This window comes from Sphaerodactylus townsendi, linkage group LG02 (assembly GCF_021028975.2).
Source record: "Sphaerodactylus townsendi isolate TG3544 linkage group LG02, MPM_Stown_v2.3, whole genome shotgun sequence".
Classification (NCBI taxonomy): domain Eukaryota; kingdom Metazoa; phylum Chordata; class Lepidosauria; order Squamata; family Sphaerodactylidae; genus Sphaerodactylus; species Sphaerodactylus townsendi.
This window is the reverse complement of record NC_059426.1, coordinates 95,679,268-95,698,850: the sequence shown is the minus strand read 5'-3', so window position 1 is coordinate 95,698,850 and position 19,583 is coordinate 95,679,268. Positions and strand designations below refer to the sequence as shown.

The 19,583-nt window shown below is 37.4% G+C and overlaps 1 protein-coding gene across 1 annotated transcript in view; it reads right to left on the bottom strand.

Moving 5' to 3' along the window:
* DCDC1 (doublecortin domain containing 1) overlaps positions 1-19,583 on the bottom strand; it is a 362,770-nt gene that overhangs the window by 341,226 nt on the left and 1,961 nt on the right. The window contains exons 2-5 of the mRNA XM_048484584.1: positions 13,813-13,946; positions 10,917-11,177; positions 8,697-8,856; positions 8,140-8,302 (exon numbers count right to left, since the gene is read on the bottom strand). Of these exons, the coding sequence (XP_048340541.1) occupies positions 8,140-8,302; positions 8,697-8,856; positions 10,917-11,177; positions 13,813-13,943 (715 nt within the window). The 5' untranslated portion in view covers positions 13,944-13,946. The remainder of the gene's footprint in view (positions 1-8,139; positions 8,303-8,696; positions 8,857-10,916; positions 11,178-13,812; positions 13,947-19,583) is intronic.

Here is a 19,583-nt window from a genome sequence, read left to right as displayed (position 1 = left end):
AATATAGAGGAAAATTAGACTAATGGGTGCATTGGAAAGCTTAATTGCCATAAAGCTTTGAATGATGTGAAGATAAATAAGTGACACAAAAAATAAAAGAACAATAGGAAACAGAGGAGCAGTTGCAATAGTACAACAGAAGTGTTAACAATGACCTGAATTCCACACAACCACATTTTTGTTGTTGAGGAGAAAAGTCTAAAGGCAACATGTCACACATTTCCTTCAAACTGAAGTAATCACAGTGGGCCAACTGTGCTCCTAGTAAGTGAACTTCTAAAAAGAATAGATGTAGTCCATCTCAATTGAAAAAGCTCTTTCTCCCATGCAAATATACAGGGAATGGGTCAACACAACAGGGTGATTATGAACACAACTACAAATAATCTGAAAATAAATTTTAATCTATATAAACAGAAATGGTATTGTTCATAAAACATTGCTTTCACATGGTCTCTCTGACTTTCCCAGCCAAGGTCATCTCACATTAAGAACCTCTTTGAGAAACTCTTCCCAGAGTTTCAGCTCCATAAAATGTAGACATATACAAAGTTTTTCCCTCAATCGCATGTCATTGTTCAAAGGAGAAGGAAACTCCGTCAATGTCCACATATTACTGTAATACTATCTTCAAAAACATAAAAGTTCCCAACAAAGTTAAGAAAAGTTGACTCAAGTGGCCATGAGAGTTAAAGGAAGTCTCATGCCATTAGTATTATGACTTATCTTCCTGGACAATAGGCACCTGTGATCAGTGGTGGGATCCAAAAATTTTAGTAACAGGTTCCCATGGTGGTGGGATTCAAACTGCGGCGTAGCGCCAATGGGGTTGGGTGGGGCACGACGGGGGTGTGGCCAGGCATTCCAAGGGCGGGGCATTCCTGGGCGGGGCTGTGGCAAGGACGCAGCCGCTGCGCAGCTCCTTGGGCGGGAAACGAATGCACACAGGCGCAGGCTGCCACGCACCTCCTGCTAGACTGCTTCAAGTTCTGCGCGCTACTGCTGAGAGGAGGGGCGTAACGAAGGCAAAAATCACGTGGCAAAATCACCAATTAGTAACCCCCTCTCGGCACACACAAATAATTAGTAACCTAGGGAACCTGTGAGAACCTGCTGGATCCCACCTCTGCCTGTGATGCAAGCTTTCTGGGATGGATCCAAGAAAAGTCCCTTGGTTTTCATCTTTAATGCTGGGCCAATTCACATGTTGCAAAGTCCTATGTCTTTTACAAGTCCTGCCAGCAGACATACTCTGGGAGTTCCAAGTAACTTAATTCCAGGCATATGTGGACCAGACTTGGATTGGGATCATAGTGCGTAGGGACAGGGAACGTAAGCCTCCCACCAGTGGTGGGATTCAGCAGGTTCGCACCACTTCGGCAGAACCGGTTGTTAAAATGGTGCTTGTAAACAACTAGTTGCTAAATTATTGGAATCCCACCACTGCCTCCCACCCCATATTGTTTCTCCAATCTGAAATGGCCCTGGGGGGGCACTATCAGTCCTGTTGGAGAAACATAGGTGTAGTCCATCTCCAGCACTGCAGACAGAAGCACTAAGACCATTCCAGATTAGAAAAATAGTGTAAGGGAAAGCTCATGTGTGCCAGAAAATTTACTTCTGTCCATGGAACTCCCACAGCACATATGTAGACAACACCCATGAGGAGCACAAGGCTTTTAATATGTTGATCAGTTCTCAGAAAACCTACCAAAATATCTGTTTTATTTGGATACAGCAACTAGTAATTTAGGCATTTGAAAACCATTTCCTCTTTCAGTGGTAAGTTATTTGCACGGCATTATGATGCATTCTAAAATTGGCACAGGAAAGATGCAGGAGTGGGTCCCTGAAATAAGAGAAACGCAGTACAAGAAAATGTGATAATTTTTTTGTGGGTCTCAACCTCCCACCTCCCAAACTGATGGGAACTGAAAGGAACATGAGTGCTGCCCTCATGATATACTAGAATTGTGATAGCAGAGAACGGCAAAGCAGGCAAGTATAAAGCAACTAGGCTATTTCTCAAAAACATATAGAAAGAAATTAGACTAACAGGCACATTTGAAAGTTTAGTTCCTTGGAAAGCAGTCAGAGGACAGATCTCTGGCTCAGTGTGGCCATATCTTGTCTCACAAAAAGACAGGACCTCAACGTTGAATTAACCCACAGCCACTTCCTGGACCTTCTTTGAATTGAAAGGAGGAGGTAGCCATCTTATGGGACCAGGAACAAAATGATGAAATGGAAGGTTTGAATTCTGAAAAACCAATGAATGGAGAAGTATCCCTAGGTGATCCCAAGCAGAATACAGTTAAAACCACTGTGGCCGTTTCTGCACCACGCCGACCCAGCCCCCCTGGGACCGTTCGCACGAACGGTCCAAGAAACAGCTGGGAAGACGGCACTGCTGAGCGACGGCACCCGGCCGACCTGCTGTGGCCGTGGCCATCTGGCGCATCACTGAGGCCTGGGGACACGCCCCCTGCCCTGCGTGACTGCTCCAGCATCGCAGGGCAGGGGGGCGTGTCCCCAGGCCTCGGCGACATGCCAGACGGCCACAGACACGGTAGGTGAACAGTGGGGAGGGGGGACGCCTTGGAGTCACTGCCGTTCGCACGGCAGCAGTTCCAAGCTGCCTTTTTCCGAAAACCTCGCTTCCCAAGCGAGGTCGGAAAACGGCGGCTTCACGCCAGTCGGGCGGAGCGAGGGGCGTGCGGCTGCGCAGCAGCTGCACCTCCTGTGCGAATGGCTCCCTGGGGATGGCGTTTTTGCCATCCCCAGGGCGCCATATTCCGCCTGTGCGGAAGGGGCCAGAGATAGTCCAAGGGATTCCAGAGATGCAGCCATTTTTATCTGGGTGGCCATTTTGGAAAAATTAGGGGTCCAAATTAAAAAAAAAAAGATTAGTGAGGGAGAATACTCAGGGACCACTCAGCCGAATGCAGTTAAAACCGCTGTGATAGTCCAAGGGATTCCAGAGATACAGGTGGTTTTATCCACAGTGACCATTTTAATATCAGGACTTATTTCTAAAGCAGAGGCACACTATTTCCGCTTCCACCAAACAACACAGAACTGCATTTTTATCTTTTGGTGGGATAGAGTATAGGAGAGCTGGCTATCCCTACCCCTGCCAGCCTTTCCCAAGCTCTGGAGAAAATGTTGGAGGGGGACAGTTTTTCCATGGACAGCATGGATTCTCTCTCTCCTCCACTGGCTCTTAAGTCAGGGAGATAGAATTTAAAAGCTGAAAAAGCCAAATGTTATTCAGCTTTTTGAGTAAACCTGGGTTTTTAAATCAACTTTACCAAATCACCAAGCCTAATGACTCTGCCATCTGCCCAAAACTCTATGGTTAGATCATAAAATTTGGAGTGAATGCAGAGCATCCACCTTACATAACGACATTACTTTCAGGTCATGCTGGAAATGACAAGACAACTTCACCCACAAGACAACTTCACCAACAAGCCCCCCTCCCCAGTACTGATTTGTCTCTTACAGGTTGCCTGCCTTGGGTCAGGTCAGTAGGCAAAGTTCTTATCTTATTCTGTATCAGCTGGGTTTTGTGTATGTGACAGGAGAAGAAGTGTTGTTGGTTTTTTTTACTTCTCAATAAACAAGTCATTAATATACTAATATAAAGAAGAAAGGGGACCTGCAACAAGGCTGTGCTTTCCTGCCAAAAATACAAGTGCATAATTCCATATTTATGCCCCTCCAACACACTAACCATGATACCATACTCGGGTTGGCAATGCTAACCACTGCTGAAGTCAGTGTTGACTATGCCACACAAATCCATTGCCTCTGTAACCTAGATGCTAAATTATTGTAAAGTATTATATGTGGGGTTGCCCTTGAAAGCTATTTGGAAATTTCAACTGGTACAGAATTTCAGCTGCCCTTATTGTCCAGTTTATGCTGGTACAATCATATTATTTCTTAGCAGCTTCACTGGCTACTAGTTGTTTCTGGGCATAGTCATTCTCAGTGGCTTTGGAATAAGCTGCTGAATATGGTATATCATTTGTTTGTAAAAGGCGCAAACTGGAATTATTCTGACATGACTTTGATGGAAGCAGGTAGAAGATATCTCTGATATTTACTGCAGAAGTTGAAGTTTTAACCAGATGTATTTGAAGTTGTAGTCTGATTTATGAGTCTGAACTATGCTTTTAACAATATGCCTTGGACATTCCTGAAGGATGGAATGTAAGTATTTTAAACAAATAATAGATGTTTCATTTAACTAGAGAGAAGGCAGCATGAGTCCTGACACACCTAATTTCTTAATAGTGGTCAAAATTCAATTAGCATGACATATACACTGTGTCAGTCTATGAAGGCCAAACATGACAGAAAAGGTGTACAAAATAATTAGGTGAAATGTACTTGATTAAAACTTGTGTTTTCCAGCATTGCAACTCTTTATTATACTTCAAAATGTGTTAATGCTGATGATTTTTTTAAAAGACATCAATGAAGCCTTGGGCAAAAGTCATAATTTAAATATGAAAGAACGAATCTGAAGTTAATTAAAGAAATTGGTAGTTTAAAAAATCTGAAGCAAGTAGTGTCTCAGATAGTACATTATGAGCAGTCAATACAATTCATTCATATATTCAAATCTCAGAGCATCATGAAAACCAGTATCAAGAAGCACATAATACAATGAGTAGAATGAATTGTCAAATGTATATTATTTTCATGTTTTAACGTCTCTAGATCATAAAAAGGTTCAGCTACCAAATAAACAATTCTGCTGTGTTTTAAGTTAGACTGTTAATACAGAGTTCAGGCTTGAATTACAAACTTTCTGCTTGGTGACCATTCTCAAGATACACACATGATTACTTCATTAAGCATGTGTTTTTACTTGTATAAGAGGTGATTTTCTAGAATATAATGTATTTGCCTGATCAAGTCTTTGTATCAGCCTCTTTGACAAAAATCCTGTCATTATTCTAGCATTTTTAAAGTAGTTCTCTAAAGTAACTTTCCCCTCTCATTCACATTGTAGTTGAACACCAAAAGTAACCAGGTTTTAAAGCTAGCCTATGTTAATACTTCTATTTCAAATATATAGTAGAATGGACTTCTGGGTGCTATTTTCAATGAACTTTGTCAAGGAGATACATGAACAGTGTAAAACTAAGTAATATAACTCTTCTCAAAGTCTATTAACTACAGCATACTTGGAAGGATGCACTTCTCCCTAGGATGAAACTGTAGAAGTCCATTCAAATGTAAATTTGGCACCCTAAAAACAAAGTGGATTGTGAACTATTTATGTTCTCTCTTATACCCAAAGGACAGTTGTCAACAACAGCCAAATAATCAGTACTGCTACTACCCAGCTCCAAACCTTCGATCAACAATTATTTATGCATTTTTATATTTCTAGAGGTACGCAGCCTTACAATTATCAGTCCACTTGCTATTTTCATGTAGTGTGAAAGATTTTTGTGTACCTTATTACTACAACAGCCCTGTAGCGCAGATTGGCATTAATACATCTGGCAAACTGAAACTGAGATAGAAGGGTTTTGACTAAAGAAACTTATGAATTTGAAGTGAAATTTGAATCAGGGGATTCCAGACTCAGAACTTAAAGTGCTGATTGTTACATGATACAAATTCTGTATACTTGCAGCACAGCAGGACTGACAATATCTTTGGCAAAAAACTCTTCATTTTTATTATTTTTGTACTCTTCCTATAACATATATTTTACAAAAGAATTACTACCATTTTCCTATATTATATATGCTGCAGATACTCTATATTTATACTGCAGTGACAGTTTTGTTAAGAATAAATAAATAAAATGTTTTGTTTACAATGGTTTAAAATGATTTTTGGAATGTGTTTAAATCATTTTGGACAAATTGTAATCAAATTAAACTTAGAAACCAGATTGCAAAAAGACCTATTGTATACTCTTGGTGGGTCTTCTATGCATATCAGTGACTTTTTCCTGTAATACTTACCCTAGCAAAGCCCTTTTAATGGCCACACAATACGTTACACTGTGCCCAACCTCACCTACTCTTTCTTTTCTCAAAAGACAAGGCACATCTGCCACCTGCTCTAGTCTGAGTCCCAGAAACAACTGTCGAGCTGTAAAAAGATTGATTATCAGTCAAATGCTATTGCACTACACCAGATTTTGGTAGGTTAAGCTTGCTGATCCAGCAAGAGTTGGTGTGAAATTTTCAGTAATGTGTGCCAACATTTTGGTGCTAAAAGAACAGCAGTGCATATGATATGATGAAACACAGCCAAAAGATGCAGACAAAGCAGAGAAGTTTATTGTTGGGCATGATGTAGAGGTGAAGAAAGAAAGAAAGAAATGCTTGATTAATTTGAAAATCTAGTCAAACATGGCTTGGAGAAAGTAATAATGCCTTACATTGGTTGTTCCTATGATTACACAAAATTATTATAACATTAGGTTTAACTCAATACCTCCCAAGATATAAGACAAAGTGAATATTGATTCTTGTTGCTAACATGAAAGGACAGCAGACAATTTATTGTTCCTATATGAACTAAGAAAATGACAAAAAGATTTTTGTCTAAATTTATTCTTATTGAGTTAAAAGACTAAAACATATTCAATGGATCATTTGGACTGCATTCAAGGAGACTGTCATATCATCTGCAATACATGCATAATTCATGAGTTATGAGTTATGTACTGCAAATAAAATTTTTGCAAAAGCAAAAATAAATGTATATTATATGATTCAACTGGTGGAATTAAGTTAAATGTTTCCATTTATAAAATGTTTATACAATATGCCTCTTTAAAAACTATTTATGGGCAGTTTGATGTTATTCATCCCCTTCCGTATGAAACAATTACTGTTCTCAGGCATAATTTGCTCATTTTATAATAATCTGTTTCTTTGCTACAAACCCTTCCAATATTTTCCTGTCAACCATTAAAATTCAATGCACAAACATTTGGGCCCCTTTTTTGTGTGGCAATGACAAAGTCCTCCAACATGATGCATTCATTTTTATAACATTTACAGTGGTAGTTCAAACCCTCCAACTGAAAAAATAACAAAATAATAATGAAGAATATTTTACTGCTTTTCATTAAAAAAATTAAATACAACTACAACTGCTGTGGAAAATCTAGAATAGTACTACATTTAAAGCCACAGTCCATAAAAACTGGCACATTAGTTAAAAACTTTGTTTTACCTTGATCCCAAACTCTTCTACAACACAGTGCTTTAAGTTATCTGATAAACTGGGGAAATGAAGTATTTTAAATTATAAAATATTACCTAGGATAATTAATTTTATTTGGGGGTCTTAGTGGTGTGATATTAAATGCTGAGATGTGGTGTGATATTAAATTTATTCAATCCAGTTTTATGTATTTCACAATTATGTATTTCACAATAATATTTAACAAAATTATCTATGCTAAACTTGACAATACCTCTAAATATTACACTGCAATTTTTTATGACATCCACCACTTTGTACAAACATGCACTACTGCCTAAATCCAAAGGAACAATATCAAAATCAAAATCTGGGTGTGTTTTTTTTTAAAAGAAGCATAAATTTCCAAATTCTATTCTCATAATCTGAAAACATATAAAATCAATTAGTGATGATAAATTCAGAATGAGTGTTTTAACTGTTACATTAGAAGAGGTGCACATATACATTTATGTGCTCCTTCAGTGTGAATATTTCACATTGTTGCATGAACAGTCTGATAATAAAGGTCATATGACTAAATTAATAAAGCACTCAAACTCTGAACTATTATTTTTGCTAGTGTAATAAGCCTAATGAATTGTGTCTGCTAGATGTCAGTGAAACTAAACAGTAAATTCAATAATCTCTGATTTAATTTATTATATTTTCACCATTTAACCTCCTGCAGGCTCCCTAATGTCTATTCAGATCTATATTAAATTAAGCACCAATGCTAATGAAGGGCAATAAATGTGGCTGTCAGTAGATTTTTCTTTCATTAAGCACATTATCTTCTTACTGAGCTGTAAATGAGTAAACATTAGTTTTGTTAAACCATGCAAAAAGACAGGATGGAAATAATTTTTAATTGTACCCCTTAAGCCACTGACTGTGGCACTTTTTTACCTTTAATTTTTTTGAATGGATTTGAAAAGGGCTCTCCTGTTGAAATATAAATGTCAGCATCATGGGGTATGTCTGCAGCATCCAGTGCTTCAGTGCCGTCTGCCAAGAAGACTCGTCGTGCAGCCATATTCAGCTTCAGCTTTTCCGTACACTCCTCCAGCAGCTAAATGAACCCAAAAAGGTAAGGCAAAAAGAATTGAAAATTTACTCCGATAAAACATTTAGTCAAGAATCAAACCTTTGAAATCCAGGTCTAATATATTTATCTATATTCAGTATACATGCATCCAACTGCTGAATATCTTCTAGAAATATTATCATTTGGTAACTACTATAATCAAGATCCACATTTGTAGACAATCTAATCTTGCTGTTAGGTATCCTACTGCAAATTGAAATTTTGATCTTGCATCTGTATACTTTTTGTAGTATCTATTTTACATAGGTATACTTTAAGGTAAAAAGGTAATTACACACAGGCAGAATTTTGAAGCATTTCATTTGTTGTGAGAACCATTTTGAATATTAATGGCTACAAAAATTATATGAATACTTACCAGTTTAATGGAAGGTGCCACTGCAATTTTAGCAAATACACTTAATGTGCCATTCTTAAAAGCCGTTACTCTGAGTACCCAAGGCTGCCGTTTAAAATGGTGGAACACTTCGGAGGTCTTCTGGGCCAAATGAAATTTTGAGCAAGGAAACGCTAAACATCTGTTGCAAAACAAATTCAGTTTAATTCAATTAAACAGTTATGAGTGATTTTCATTTTAGGCAGTAGTATCCCTTAAATATCATTCAGCTAGTAATTTCTGGATTTTAAAATAAAAAGTACTTTTGCAGAAAATTTTGTCCCACAAAGTAAATTTGCTTATATTATTTACAGTCTCAGTGCCACCTCAGTAGAGTCCGTTGACTTCAGTTGGCTTAAAACTGTAACATTCTCTATAATGGCAGTGAGTTATATCTAGTTCTTTAAAGATTCAGTTATACACATCAGAGATTTAGGTAAAAATTTAGGATAGTCGTTAAACTTTACAATTCCATCTTTATGCTGTAACTAAATGTATTCTACAGCTAAAAATAATAGTTTCCTTGTAATTCTGGATTCTTTATGCCCCTGTTTTTTCTTTAATGCCCAAAAGTTCCTTTGCTATTCATTTCACTGTGCTTGATATGACTTCCTTTAAAGTATGTGTGTACAGGATTGCTGCCTTGTCCCCACTGAAATAAAGGTTTATTAAAAATCTAAACTTAGAACAAAAAATATGACCAAATAAAATAACATTTATTTAAGGATTCAGACAAATTGTTGCAATTTAGATTTCTAACAGCCAAATCCAGATTTGAGGGGGATGGACATAGGTGGTAACACAGGCTCATGCTAACACATTTGTCCTCCTGGATGTGTAAGCAACACTTACACCAGCCAGGAGGGCAAACAGGGAGATGGGAGTGTGTTGTGGTGATCCATGCTCAATCATCTTCCGGCAGTTGCTTCCAGAGTTGTGTTGGCTTAACTTGTAGGCCGACACAACTGGAAGTGTTCTGCAGATATCCCTGAAAGCAGAGCTGACATTAGTTGTCTCCTACTGGGCTTTGGCCCTGGGAACACCAGCAGTAGGGAAGACAGAATTACGCCACCCTTTTCAGTGGCATAACTCTGATTTCCCCTATGGCGGGCTTTCAGGTGACTAGGGAGGCTTTTTGTTTCTTCTGCCTCCCTGGGCTGCCAGAAAGTCCTCCAGAGGCGGCATGGTGGTATGGTAGCATCACTATCCCCAGCTGCCTCCCAGATAAATTAATTGCCCTATTTTCTATAGAATTTATGCATGCTCACAGTTTTTGTTTCTTTCTATGTAGTTGGCTTATTGTGCAATAAACGTGTCTCTGTTATATATTTGTAGCACACTTTGTAGAAAAAAGCTACTTTTCTATTGTACCACAGAATTATGATTAAATCCCAGATGTATTCCTGTGGTAGTTGTGTCCCCACCAAGCTTCATAGCCACTTTTATATTCATGAAATATTTTGATTCTTTTTAAGTGGCGTGTAACAAGAACTCTTCCTTCTATTTTTTTAAGTTTTGAGGAGTTGACTGTCTCTGCTATAGCTTATCTACAATTTTGTTTTACACAGGCAGGTGGAAACAAAAAAATAGCTAGTTTCTGTATCCATGCTATCCTGCCATCTGTTTTCTAAGGATATCATTCTACAAGTACTGGGTTAGCAATTATGGAAGTATCATGTAAAGAACAAATAAGACAAAAACAGATGATGTGTGGCCTAAATAGATCTCAATGATTTCGGCAGAAGTCATTTCCACATATCAACCACATTCTAGCTACTCGGATGTGTGTTTCAAATTCTATAAACATACAATTTCCAATATTCTACTATTAATCAGAACAAATTTCCTATATGGGAAACATTTCTGTATTGGAAAAAGTATGAAAGCTGCATGTAGACCATTATGCAATAATTTGAGATACATCTATTTCTTCATAAATATGCCCTGGAATAACATACTCGGCTTAAATAACATGCTGGCAAACAATGTAAATGCAACACATAATAATGTACACATGGTTTTTCAAAGACACAAGAAATTATCACAATTTCTTTCACATTTAAGGCAGTCCTGTGAATGAGTAAAATCATTAGCAATCTCAAATCTTAAGGCTGTCATTCGACTCATCATTACTGATCCAGTTGAAAGGGGATGGAGCACCCACAGTCATGATTAAAAGCAACATGGAACAGCTTTGATTACCTTGGCTGACCTAGTAGAGCACTGACAGGTCTGTTTCTCTTGGATGATGATATAGGATAGAAATTGTCTGTACTATTTGATTTGTTGCTGACTGGTTCTGATATTCTATAACTGCTCTGAACTGATTTTATTTGATGTGTAGGACCATCTTGAAGTCCTGACCTTCCTGATACTACTGATGATTGCAGGTGACTTTTAGACTCTCTTTGCTTTTCTTCAATATTTTTGTCTATTTTCTTTGTATAAGGGAACATGAATTTTCTGCAAAGGAAAAAAAGATAGGATGGTCTTTCAGTAGGATTAAATAACTTCATGAAACTTAACCAATATGGAAAACCCTGTCATGCACATATGCTTGAGACCAAGGTAATTAAAATGAGAGTGTAATTTCACAGGAAGAAAGAAAACTTGACCCAATTGATACAACTTTGGATTTTTTAAACTAGTTAAATCAAAAGAAGCATCCATAATAGATTGGAGTTGTTTTTAAATGAATATATCTTATTGTGGTTTGTGTGTGTGCGTGCGAGCTCGTGCGCGCATGGGTGTGGGTGTGTATATACACATGCACACATACAAACATATATATGTCTGACCTCCATACTAAAAAGCAGCACAACTGGGCTATCAACTGAAAAGGAAGAGGTCTCTACATATCTGGGGGGGACCTCTAGTATGTATAAATATGGCTTTGTAGATTACCCCAAGGTTTAATGATATCTGAATATTGTATAGCAGAGGTCCCCAAATTTTTTGAGCCTGTGAGCACCTTTGGAATTTTGACATGGCATGGTGGGCACAGCAACAGACAACTCCAGTTAAAGGAAAATAAGAAGGGGAAATTAGCATTGCTCTATACACAATGTTTTTATAAGCCCACCATGTGACAAAGTGACATAACAAAACCAAAAATTCCTCATGCATTTGTGTTTTCATGTACACATGTGGAGTCAATAAAGACTTCTCACATGAAGAAAAGAAAGAAAACTATCCTAGTACTGAGATGATCTATAGATTCAGATGTCCAACATTCTGTAACTGTATTTCATTAGATAACAGTGATTGGATAAAATACAATGAACAAAAACAGAAATACAATTACTTTACCAAAAGCATGATTTCTTAATCTTATGCCATCTACTGTAAATGTAAAGAAATATTTTTATGTTGGTTTCTCTTGTAGGTTTAATTCAAGATGATTAAACAAAATACCCAACTACACAAAACACTTCCTATTGTGTCATGTAGAGAAATACATCTTACCATGATATGCCGCCCTCTGAAGATGTCAGCCATAGATGTGGGCAAAACGTTAGGAGCTAAAACTACTAGACCATAGCCACACAGCCTGAAAAACCTACAACAGCAAGTTGATCCAGCCATGAAAGCCTCTGCCAACGCATTAAAAGTGTAAACCAACTAATAGGAAACTTTTAGCTTAACTGGTAATTAACAACAAACATAATGTATTTTTCACTTCAAACATTCCCAAGGTTACATAGGCAGCAAAGGATTTGAGTTGCATATAAATTTGGCATGAGGAAGGAAAACAAACTAGTGATACATGCAGCAGCTCATACAAATATGGAGGAAAATCTGGGGTGTAAAATGAAAGACTGGGCTAGAACAAAACGGAAACGTTGTCCGCTTGACACTTTTCAAAAATGTTGACAGAGGAGTTAAATTTAAAAAAAGGGAAGTAGTTTGGCCTCTTGTTTGATATGAGAGCAAACTAGAATAAGTAAACTACAGAATTAAAGGACTCAAATGCACTGAGATAACAACCCTATGGACACATGAGGGATTGTCATAATCCTAACACACTGAACAGACATGGCAATGTGAACCAGATTAGGACACTATTAAACATATTGGCCTGGAGCACAATTTTTCCATCTCACTCCCTCCCTGTGTTATTCCAAAATGTTCCCTGAAACCCTGTTCTTGGAAGAGAGGGGACTCCAGGAAGAGAAGGGAGGGCAATTTCAGGCTGCCAGAGGAAAAAGCAAGATAATTGCATTCTGTGGGAAGAAATCCTTGAACCCATAGAACCATTAGTCTGGATCCAACCCAATGTGTACATATGAACTTGAAGCCACTTTATGAGACCATTGCTACTCAAGCAGCGGCTTTACAGGGTCTCAGAAACAGAAAGATCTTCCTATCACTAATTGAAATCCTTTTAAAATCGATATCAGGAATTGAACCTGAGATCTCCTGCATGCAAAGCCATGTTCTCCCATTGAAACGTGGCCCCTCCCCAGCTGTTCATGGGCCTGTGGAACACATTTAACACATTTAATAAATGTACATAACACATTTGTCCATTGACTGTCAAGTATTGCCAACTGGATGCCTATTGCTTGACTGAAGTAAAATATTCCATGAAATCCAACATAATATCAAATAAGTATTTCTGTTTCATTATTGTGTCACTCCTTAAAAGGGGCATTAGTGAGGCTGTGGCAATAGCAAAGTTCCTATTGGCCACCTGCAGGAATCTCCAAGGAAACTTTTTAGAAATAGTTTTTATTTTGTTTTAATTCCATTTTAAGTGAGGTAGCATGATGTATAGGTTAGCGTGTTAAACTACACTCTGGGAGACCTGAGGTCAAATCTCCACACTACAATGATGCTTGCCTGATGACCTTGGGCCTGGCAGCCTCGCATACTTCACATGGTTGTTGCTTCATAATAACAGCTAACTATTTTGTTTTTAATTAGCACAAGATTCTGACCTGCTGATTATTATAGTATCTGCATTTTAATCATTAACTTTATTACATTCCTGACTATTATGTGACATTTAACCAGATCTTTTTAAGCTAGTAAAATACTTAGTCCTGTCACAAAGTGGTTATGCTGAAACAGATGAAACTTGATTTGGTATACTCACTTTTTTAGTGCTGTAGTTTTTACACTGATTTCAGATGATGATGATGATTGTGAATCTCTGTCATCTCTTTCTGATGTTTCAGACCACAGAACATGAGTTGAGTCAGCACTTTCTGTTTCACTATCTTTCATTTCCTGCTTAGTTAAAATAAAGTAAAACAATGAAATTGTTCCTGTGGCATGACTTTTTGCTGGCTTATGTCTTTAGCTTGATGTTATGGGATGAGTTGTGGTTCTGCTGAACATTCAGAATGGGGGAAAAGATCATAGGATTTAATGCTCCCAAAATAAAAGCTACAGAGAAAATTAGTATGCCAAGGAAAGGTTGTGATAGAGACCTCCTCAATGATGTCAGATTTCCACAGGGAGACTGTTATGCAGGGGAACATTCAAACTTGTGATCTTTTGCCAGCATTCTCAAGTAATGAAGTTCAAGCATGACCATTCAAACTCTCTGAAAGTATACATCAGTCCTTAGCACTATCCCAGCCCATTTTGGTGAAGTAGCAATAATCAGCCACATCCTTTCAGAATTGTTCCTCATCCCTTTATGGCATAGCTATGCTACTCAAGGGAGTTACTTGGGCCAGCAGCATGAGACTTGCATAAGACCTTGAGGTTTTGTTCTAGAATAAGAACTGTCACCCAAAAGATACAAGGGAGAGGTGATTTTACATTGGGAAAGGTGGGTGGGGATGCTTCCACCACCAAGATCCATCCTTCATCTTTGGTCTCTGCTAGACTCTAAAGCAAGACCCAGCAACAGAAAAGCAGCTTAGTGAAGCTATTTGAGGGGTAAAATGCATGCAAGATACAAAGGATGGCTTGTCTCTTCTATTCTCTAAGAACTGTACCACATCCCTCTTATACCAGTTCACAGAATGTATGCGGGATCATACCACCCATCATGCCAGATCCATAATTTCTTCATCAGACTCTTTTTAAGGCTGAGATTGCAATCAAGGATAATTGGTATCCATCATCCCAGAAAAGTTTCTGCTACTGTCTACTAATGCAAAACTTGCATTAAATACAGTGGAAATTTTACTTTATTTCAGGAAGGGATCCAAACATACTGATTGGCAACACACCGTTACAACCATGTCCAGTGTCAGATTGTAAGGGTAAAATTTAATGAAAGACATTCAGAGAACTGTAAATGATCTGCTATTTATATCTGGCAAAATGTTTATATTTTTTAAAGGGAACTAAATCACGAGACAAATGTTAAGAATGTCAGAATTATTTCATATTTTCTGAAGAGTATATGTGCATCAAAGCCAATTAGCCCAGTGCCCCTTTCTCACAAACATATGGGAATAAGCCCAATTATCTTGAAAAAAGCCAATTAAAAATAAAATGGATAATCTTAACATGCAAACTTAAAATAATCTTTTGATAATTACTTTTCTCACAAAGATGCTTTTAATGTAAACTGTGAAATATTGTCCATCTTGCCTACAAGCAGCAAAAACAACACTCCCAATAATATGTTGTCTTTAAATGTTGTATTGCAGTTTGCACTAACAAGTAATCATAGTGACATTAAACATGCCTGTTTTTCTGATGCAGCTCTTCAGACAGATTCAGAGTCCTCAAAAATAGGAGCAGCTCCTTGCAGTTAAATCTTAAGTGACATCATAATACGGACTAGATGAGACAAAAGAAAAGAAACCTATTTCTTATTGTCACCTTATCTTTTCTAAGGGGAATTATACCTTTGATGATCACTATGAAGAACAGAAGCTTTTTTTCATTGCATGGTTCATGCACTTTCAAGGCACACTGACTATATGCCTTCACGTTAGGAAAGACAGGGGCTATAGTACAATCATAGCTCATGCAAGGCTGAAGGCAAGCGTAGTGGCTGGAGTTGCCAACTTCGTCTTGAGAAATTTCTGGAGATTTGGGGATGGAGCTTGAGGAGAGCAGGTAGTTTAACATGGTATCATCATTTACAGTCAACTCTCCAAAGCAGTAATTTTTCCAGAGTAACTGACCTCTCTAGTTTGAAGATCAGCTGTAAATCCAGGAGATCTCCAGGCCCTACCTAGAGATTGATAACTCTAGCAATGGCCCCATGTTTCCTCCTCCTTCTCTCCCACAAACATGTAATCTTTAGTACAGCAAAATACATGACATGTGCATTTTCCTGCCTCTTTAGAGTCCCAGACTGTCACTAATGGGAAAACAACCACACATGATGTTCACAGTCACAACATCCATTTTGCATTCCTAACCATTAGCACAGAAGAGAGGAAGTGGAGACTAAGAGCTTATGATTTTGAGCAACAGCCACACAGGGGCTCAGACCTCATTTTTAAAATAGGCAATTCACATTATCTTTATGACTAAACTGTCCTATTCAGGACTTCCTAGAAATTTCAGAATCTAGGGGAAATAGTGAATTGAATAGCCATATCTTTCAAATAAAGATATTTCAAGTAAAAATAAAATTACATACAGGAATCAAGAAGACGTTTTCTCACAAAATTGTCAAATATGAATTGTCAGGTGAGACTATTCTATCAAGTGCTGAGCCCTTCAACTTGCTCAGCCCCACCACCTAGTTGCAGCTCCTCTTTTCTCGTTGTGATTTAAGCAATTTAGTAATTTTTTTTGTAAACTGCCTTAAATCCTGCTTTGTAAGAGAAAAGGATAAAAATATTTTTAAATGTGATGAACAACATAAAAACAACAAATCTTGTTAACAGTTTTCTGAAACTAAATAGAGTAACAAATCCAAGAGACAGTTTAATACACACTGATACTATGCTGCTACAACTTGTTCTGTAGCTCCCCTTCCCTAGATTATCCCAGTCTCACACAAACATGTAATTGTGTGCTTCTCCAGATGCCTTAATCGGCCAGTAGCCCAGGATTGTTGCGGAAAGGGAGGGGTCTTTACATCACCCATCTTATTTTTCTTGTCAAGATGAAAATGTCACAAATGTGCCTTCCTTGGTTTTTGCCCCTGGGAAACCGAAGCTGTCCTGGCATTTACAGTTTTTTGGGGAAAGACAAGAAACCTGTACTTCATATTCTGATAGTCATGTTTCTCCTGTGAGACTGGATGAGATGGAAGCTCCACTTTTAATGAAAGCTAGAATATTAGAAAAGGGCAATTGTTACTGCGAATGGCCTTTTTCTGCAAAAATATATTCTTTTGACACTATGCAACCTTTGCTGTAGTGGCTCCTCTTCTACGAAACATACCTGCTTAAAGCTGATATAGTTATGTTTAACTGTATTAGGATAATGGCCTACCCACAACATGTTCATGCATGCCATTAATTACAGCCATGCATGTGGACTGCCAGCTATCACTGATTATCAGAGAATGAATCATCATCATTATCACACACTCTTTCTCTCTCTCTCTTCCTTGGCCAAAATCCTTTGCAGAGTTCAACAGAGACACTATACTTCCAGTGAGCAATATAACCACTGATGAATATACAAGGTTACCAGTCTCCAGCTCTCCTGGAATTACATGTAATTTCCAAACTACCAGCTCTAACACTCTTAAGAAAGTGGAGCGAATGTACAAAAGACATGCCAGACAACATTTTTATAGTTCAACATAAACAACTAGAATTATATGTGATTTACAGACTTACTTTGATGTGATTTACAGACTTACTTTGATTGTGTGTTCCTGCATTGCAGAGCGTTGGACTTGACAGCTCTTGGGGGCTCTTCCAACTCTATCATTCTATGACTACAGGGATTAGTTCCCTTTGGAAAGATGGCAGGTTTGGGACAGATTACTCTGGGGCCACACATTTTGGCTGAGCTCCCTGACCAAACTCTACCTTCCCAAGGCACCACCTTCAGGAATTTCTCAGGACAAATTTAAAAACTTTTCAGTAGTTGTATAGCCTTTGAACTCTGTTGCAGCAAATAAGTCTTCACTAGCTTAGAAAACTGCATGAGCCCAGCTCTACAGCTCTTAAGAAAGTGGAGTGAATGTACAGAAGACATGCCACGCAACATTTTTAAAGTTCAACAAAAACAATTAGAATTTAATAAAAAAGCACTATCTGTCTGGAGTTTAAGCAAACAATTTACACATTATCTGGCAAAATAGTGTCTGAACATTTCATTCAAACCAACTTGACAAAGAGCAATAACAAACTCTTTAAGAAAGCTTGTGTTTGAATGTATAAAGTGCCATCAAGTTGCAACAGACTTATAGTAACCCCAGTAAGGGGGCTTTCAAGATACATGAGAAGCAGAGGTGGTTTGCCACTGCTTTTCTCTGCAATCTTCCTTGGTAGTCACCTGTTCAAGCAGGGACCCTGCTTAACTTCTGAGATCGCTATACCATGTCATCTTCCCTCCCAAAAACAGTTGTACAGACATAAAAATAAAATAATTATGATCACCAAAATATACTCTTTAAAGTATTAATACTTAATGTTTGCCACAACATCTTTTGCATATCAGAAAAAATCTACTGGATCAACAACACATTATAACTGGTAATTTTTCAATGAGGAACAACTTTTAAACTTTTAAATGCCAGAGGACTGATGCCATCATATATGATTACAATCACCTGTCTTTTCATAGCATCATCAACCCTTCCATTCATTTTACAGATTCTGCATAATGTTCCAGTGTTCAACATCAATGATAGAAGATTTTTTAAAGTATTCTCAATCTGTACACATGATGGAAGGGCACTACTCAAATAAAAAAGAGTCAGAGTAGTGAAGCAATTGAGCTAGGGTTTGGGAAACCTAAGTTCAAATCTCCACAGATCTTGGGCCAGTTATTCATTGTTAGAATAGCCTACCTCACAGGGCTGTTGTGAGGAAAAATGAAAGAGAAGAGAATGATGTTCTAAGCTACTTTTCTTTAGAAAGTAATTTGTCAAAATGCACTATATTTAGTCACAAATGATTCCATTTAAATTATAATTACTGTACAAACTCTAAAATTTAGTATACCAATCAAATTATCAATTTGGATGTGATTGTTGATATCATTTCATAACTAAAAATGTTAGAATTATAATGTATGCTTACAAATTATTTCAAATGTTGGGGATGTATTCACAAACAGAAAATTATATTTTTGGCCAATATTTCATGCTATACGTATGCTACACTATCAATTTTATTTATATTTCAGTAGAAGAATGATTAAAACAATTATTAATAAAACAATATGGTAATAATAGTGTAGTGGTAGAATGATTTAACATCTGATTAAAACTACATTTTGAATTCAAGTTAAAAGGTACATATTTTATTAGCGCTGTTGACAATGGCATAAACCAAATCATACTATCTGACTGAATTTCCTCCTTTTGCTCTTAATTCACCTGCAGCACATTAGACAAGGTAATAATTTATGATAATCATATGAAAATATACAATTAATATTCATCACCTCGAGTTTCTCATCACTTTAGATAATCAGTAATGCAGAGTGAAAATGCTGTCAGATTTCTAATTGCTTTGTAATGGGCCTGAAATAGGGAAATCATTAAAGACAAACAATCTGTCACTTGTCTGTTATTTTAACTATCTATCACTAAAAAAGAAACTCATTAAAGAAATTGCTAATGAGCTACAAAAGACTACATTGAATGTGTCCTGCAGTGTATTTTAAACAATACTGTATCTCCCTAAATAATTCAGTAGATTCTACATTTTTATGAATTTACCAAACATACATTGTTTCAAGTAACTCAAATACATTATGATAGTTATATGCCCTGGTACTTGACATGTCACATGTAAGTAAATCTCCTAATTTCCT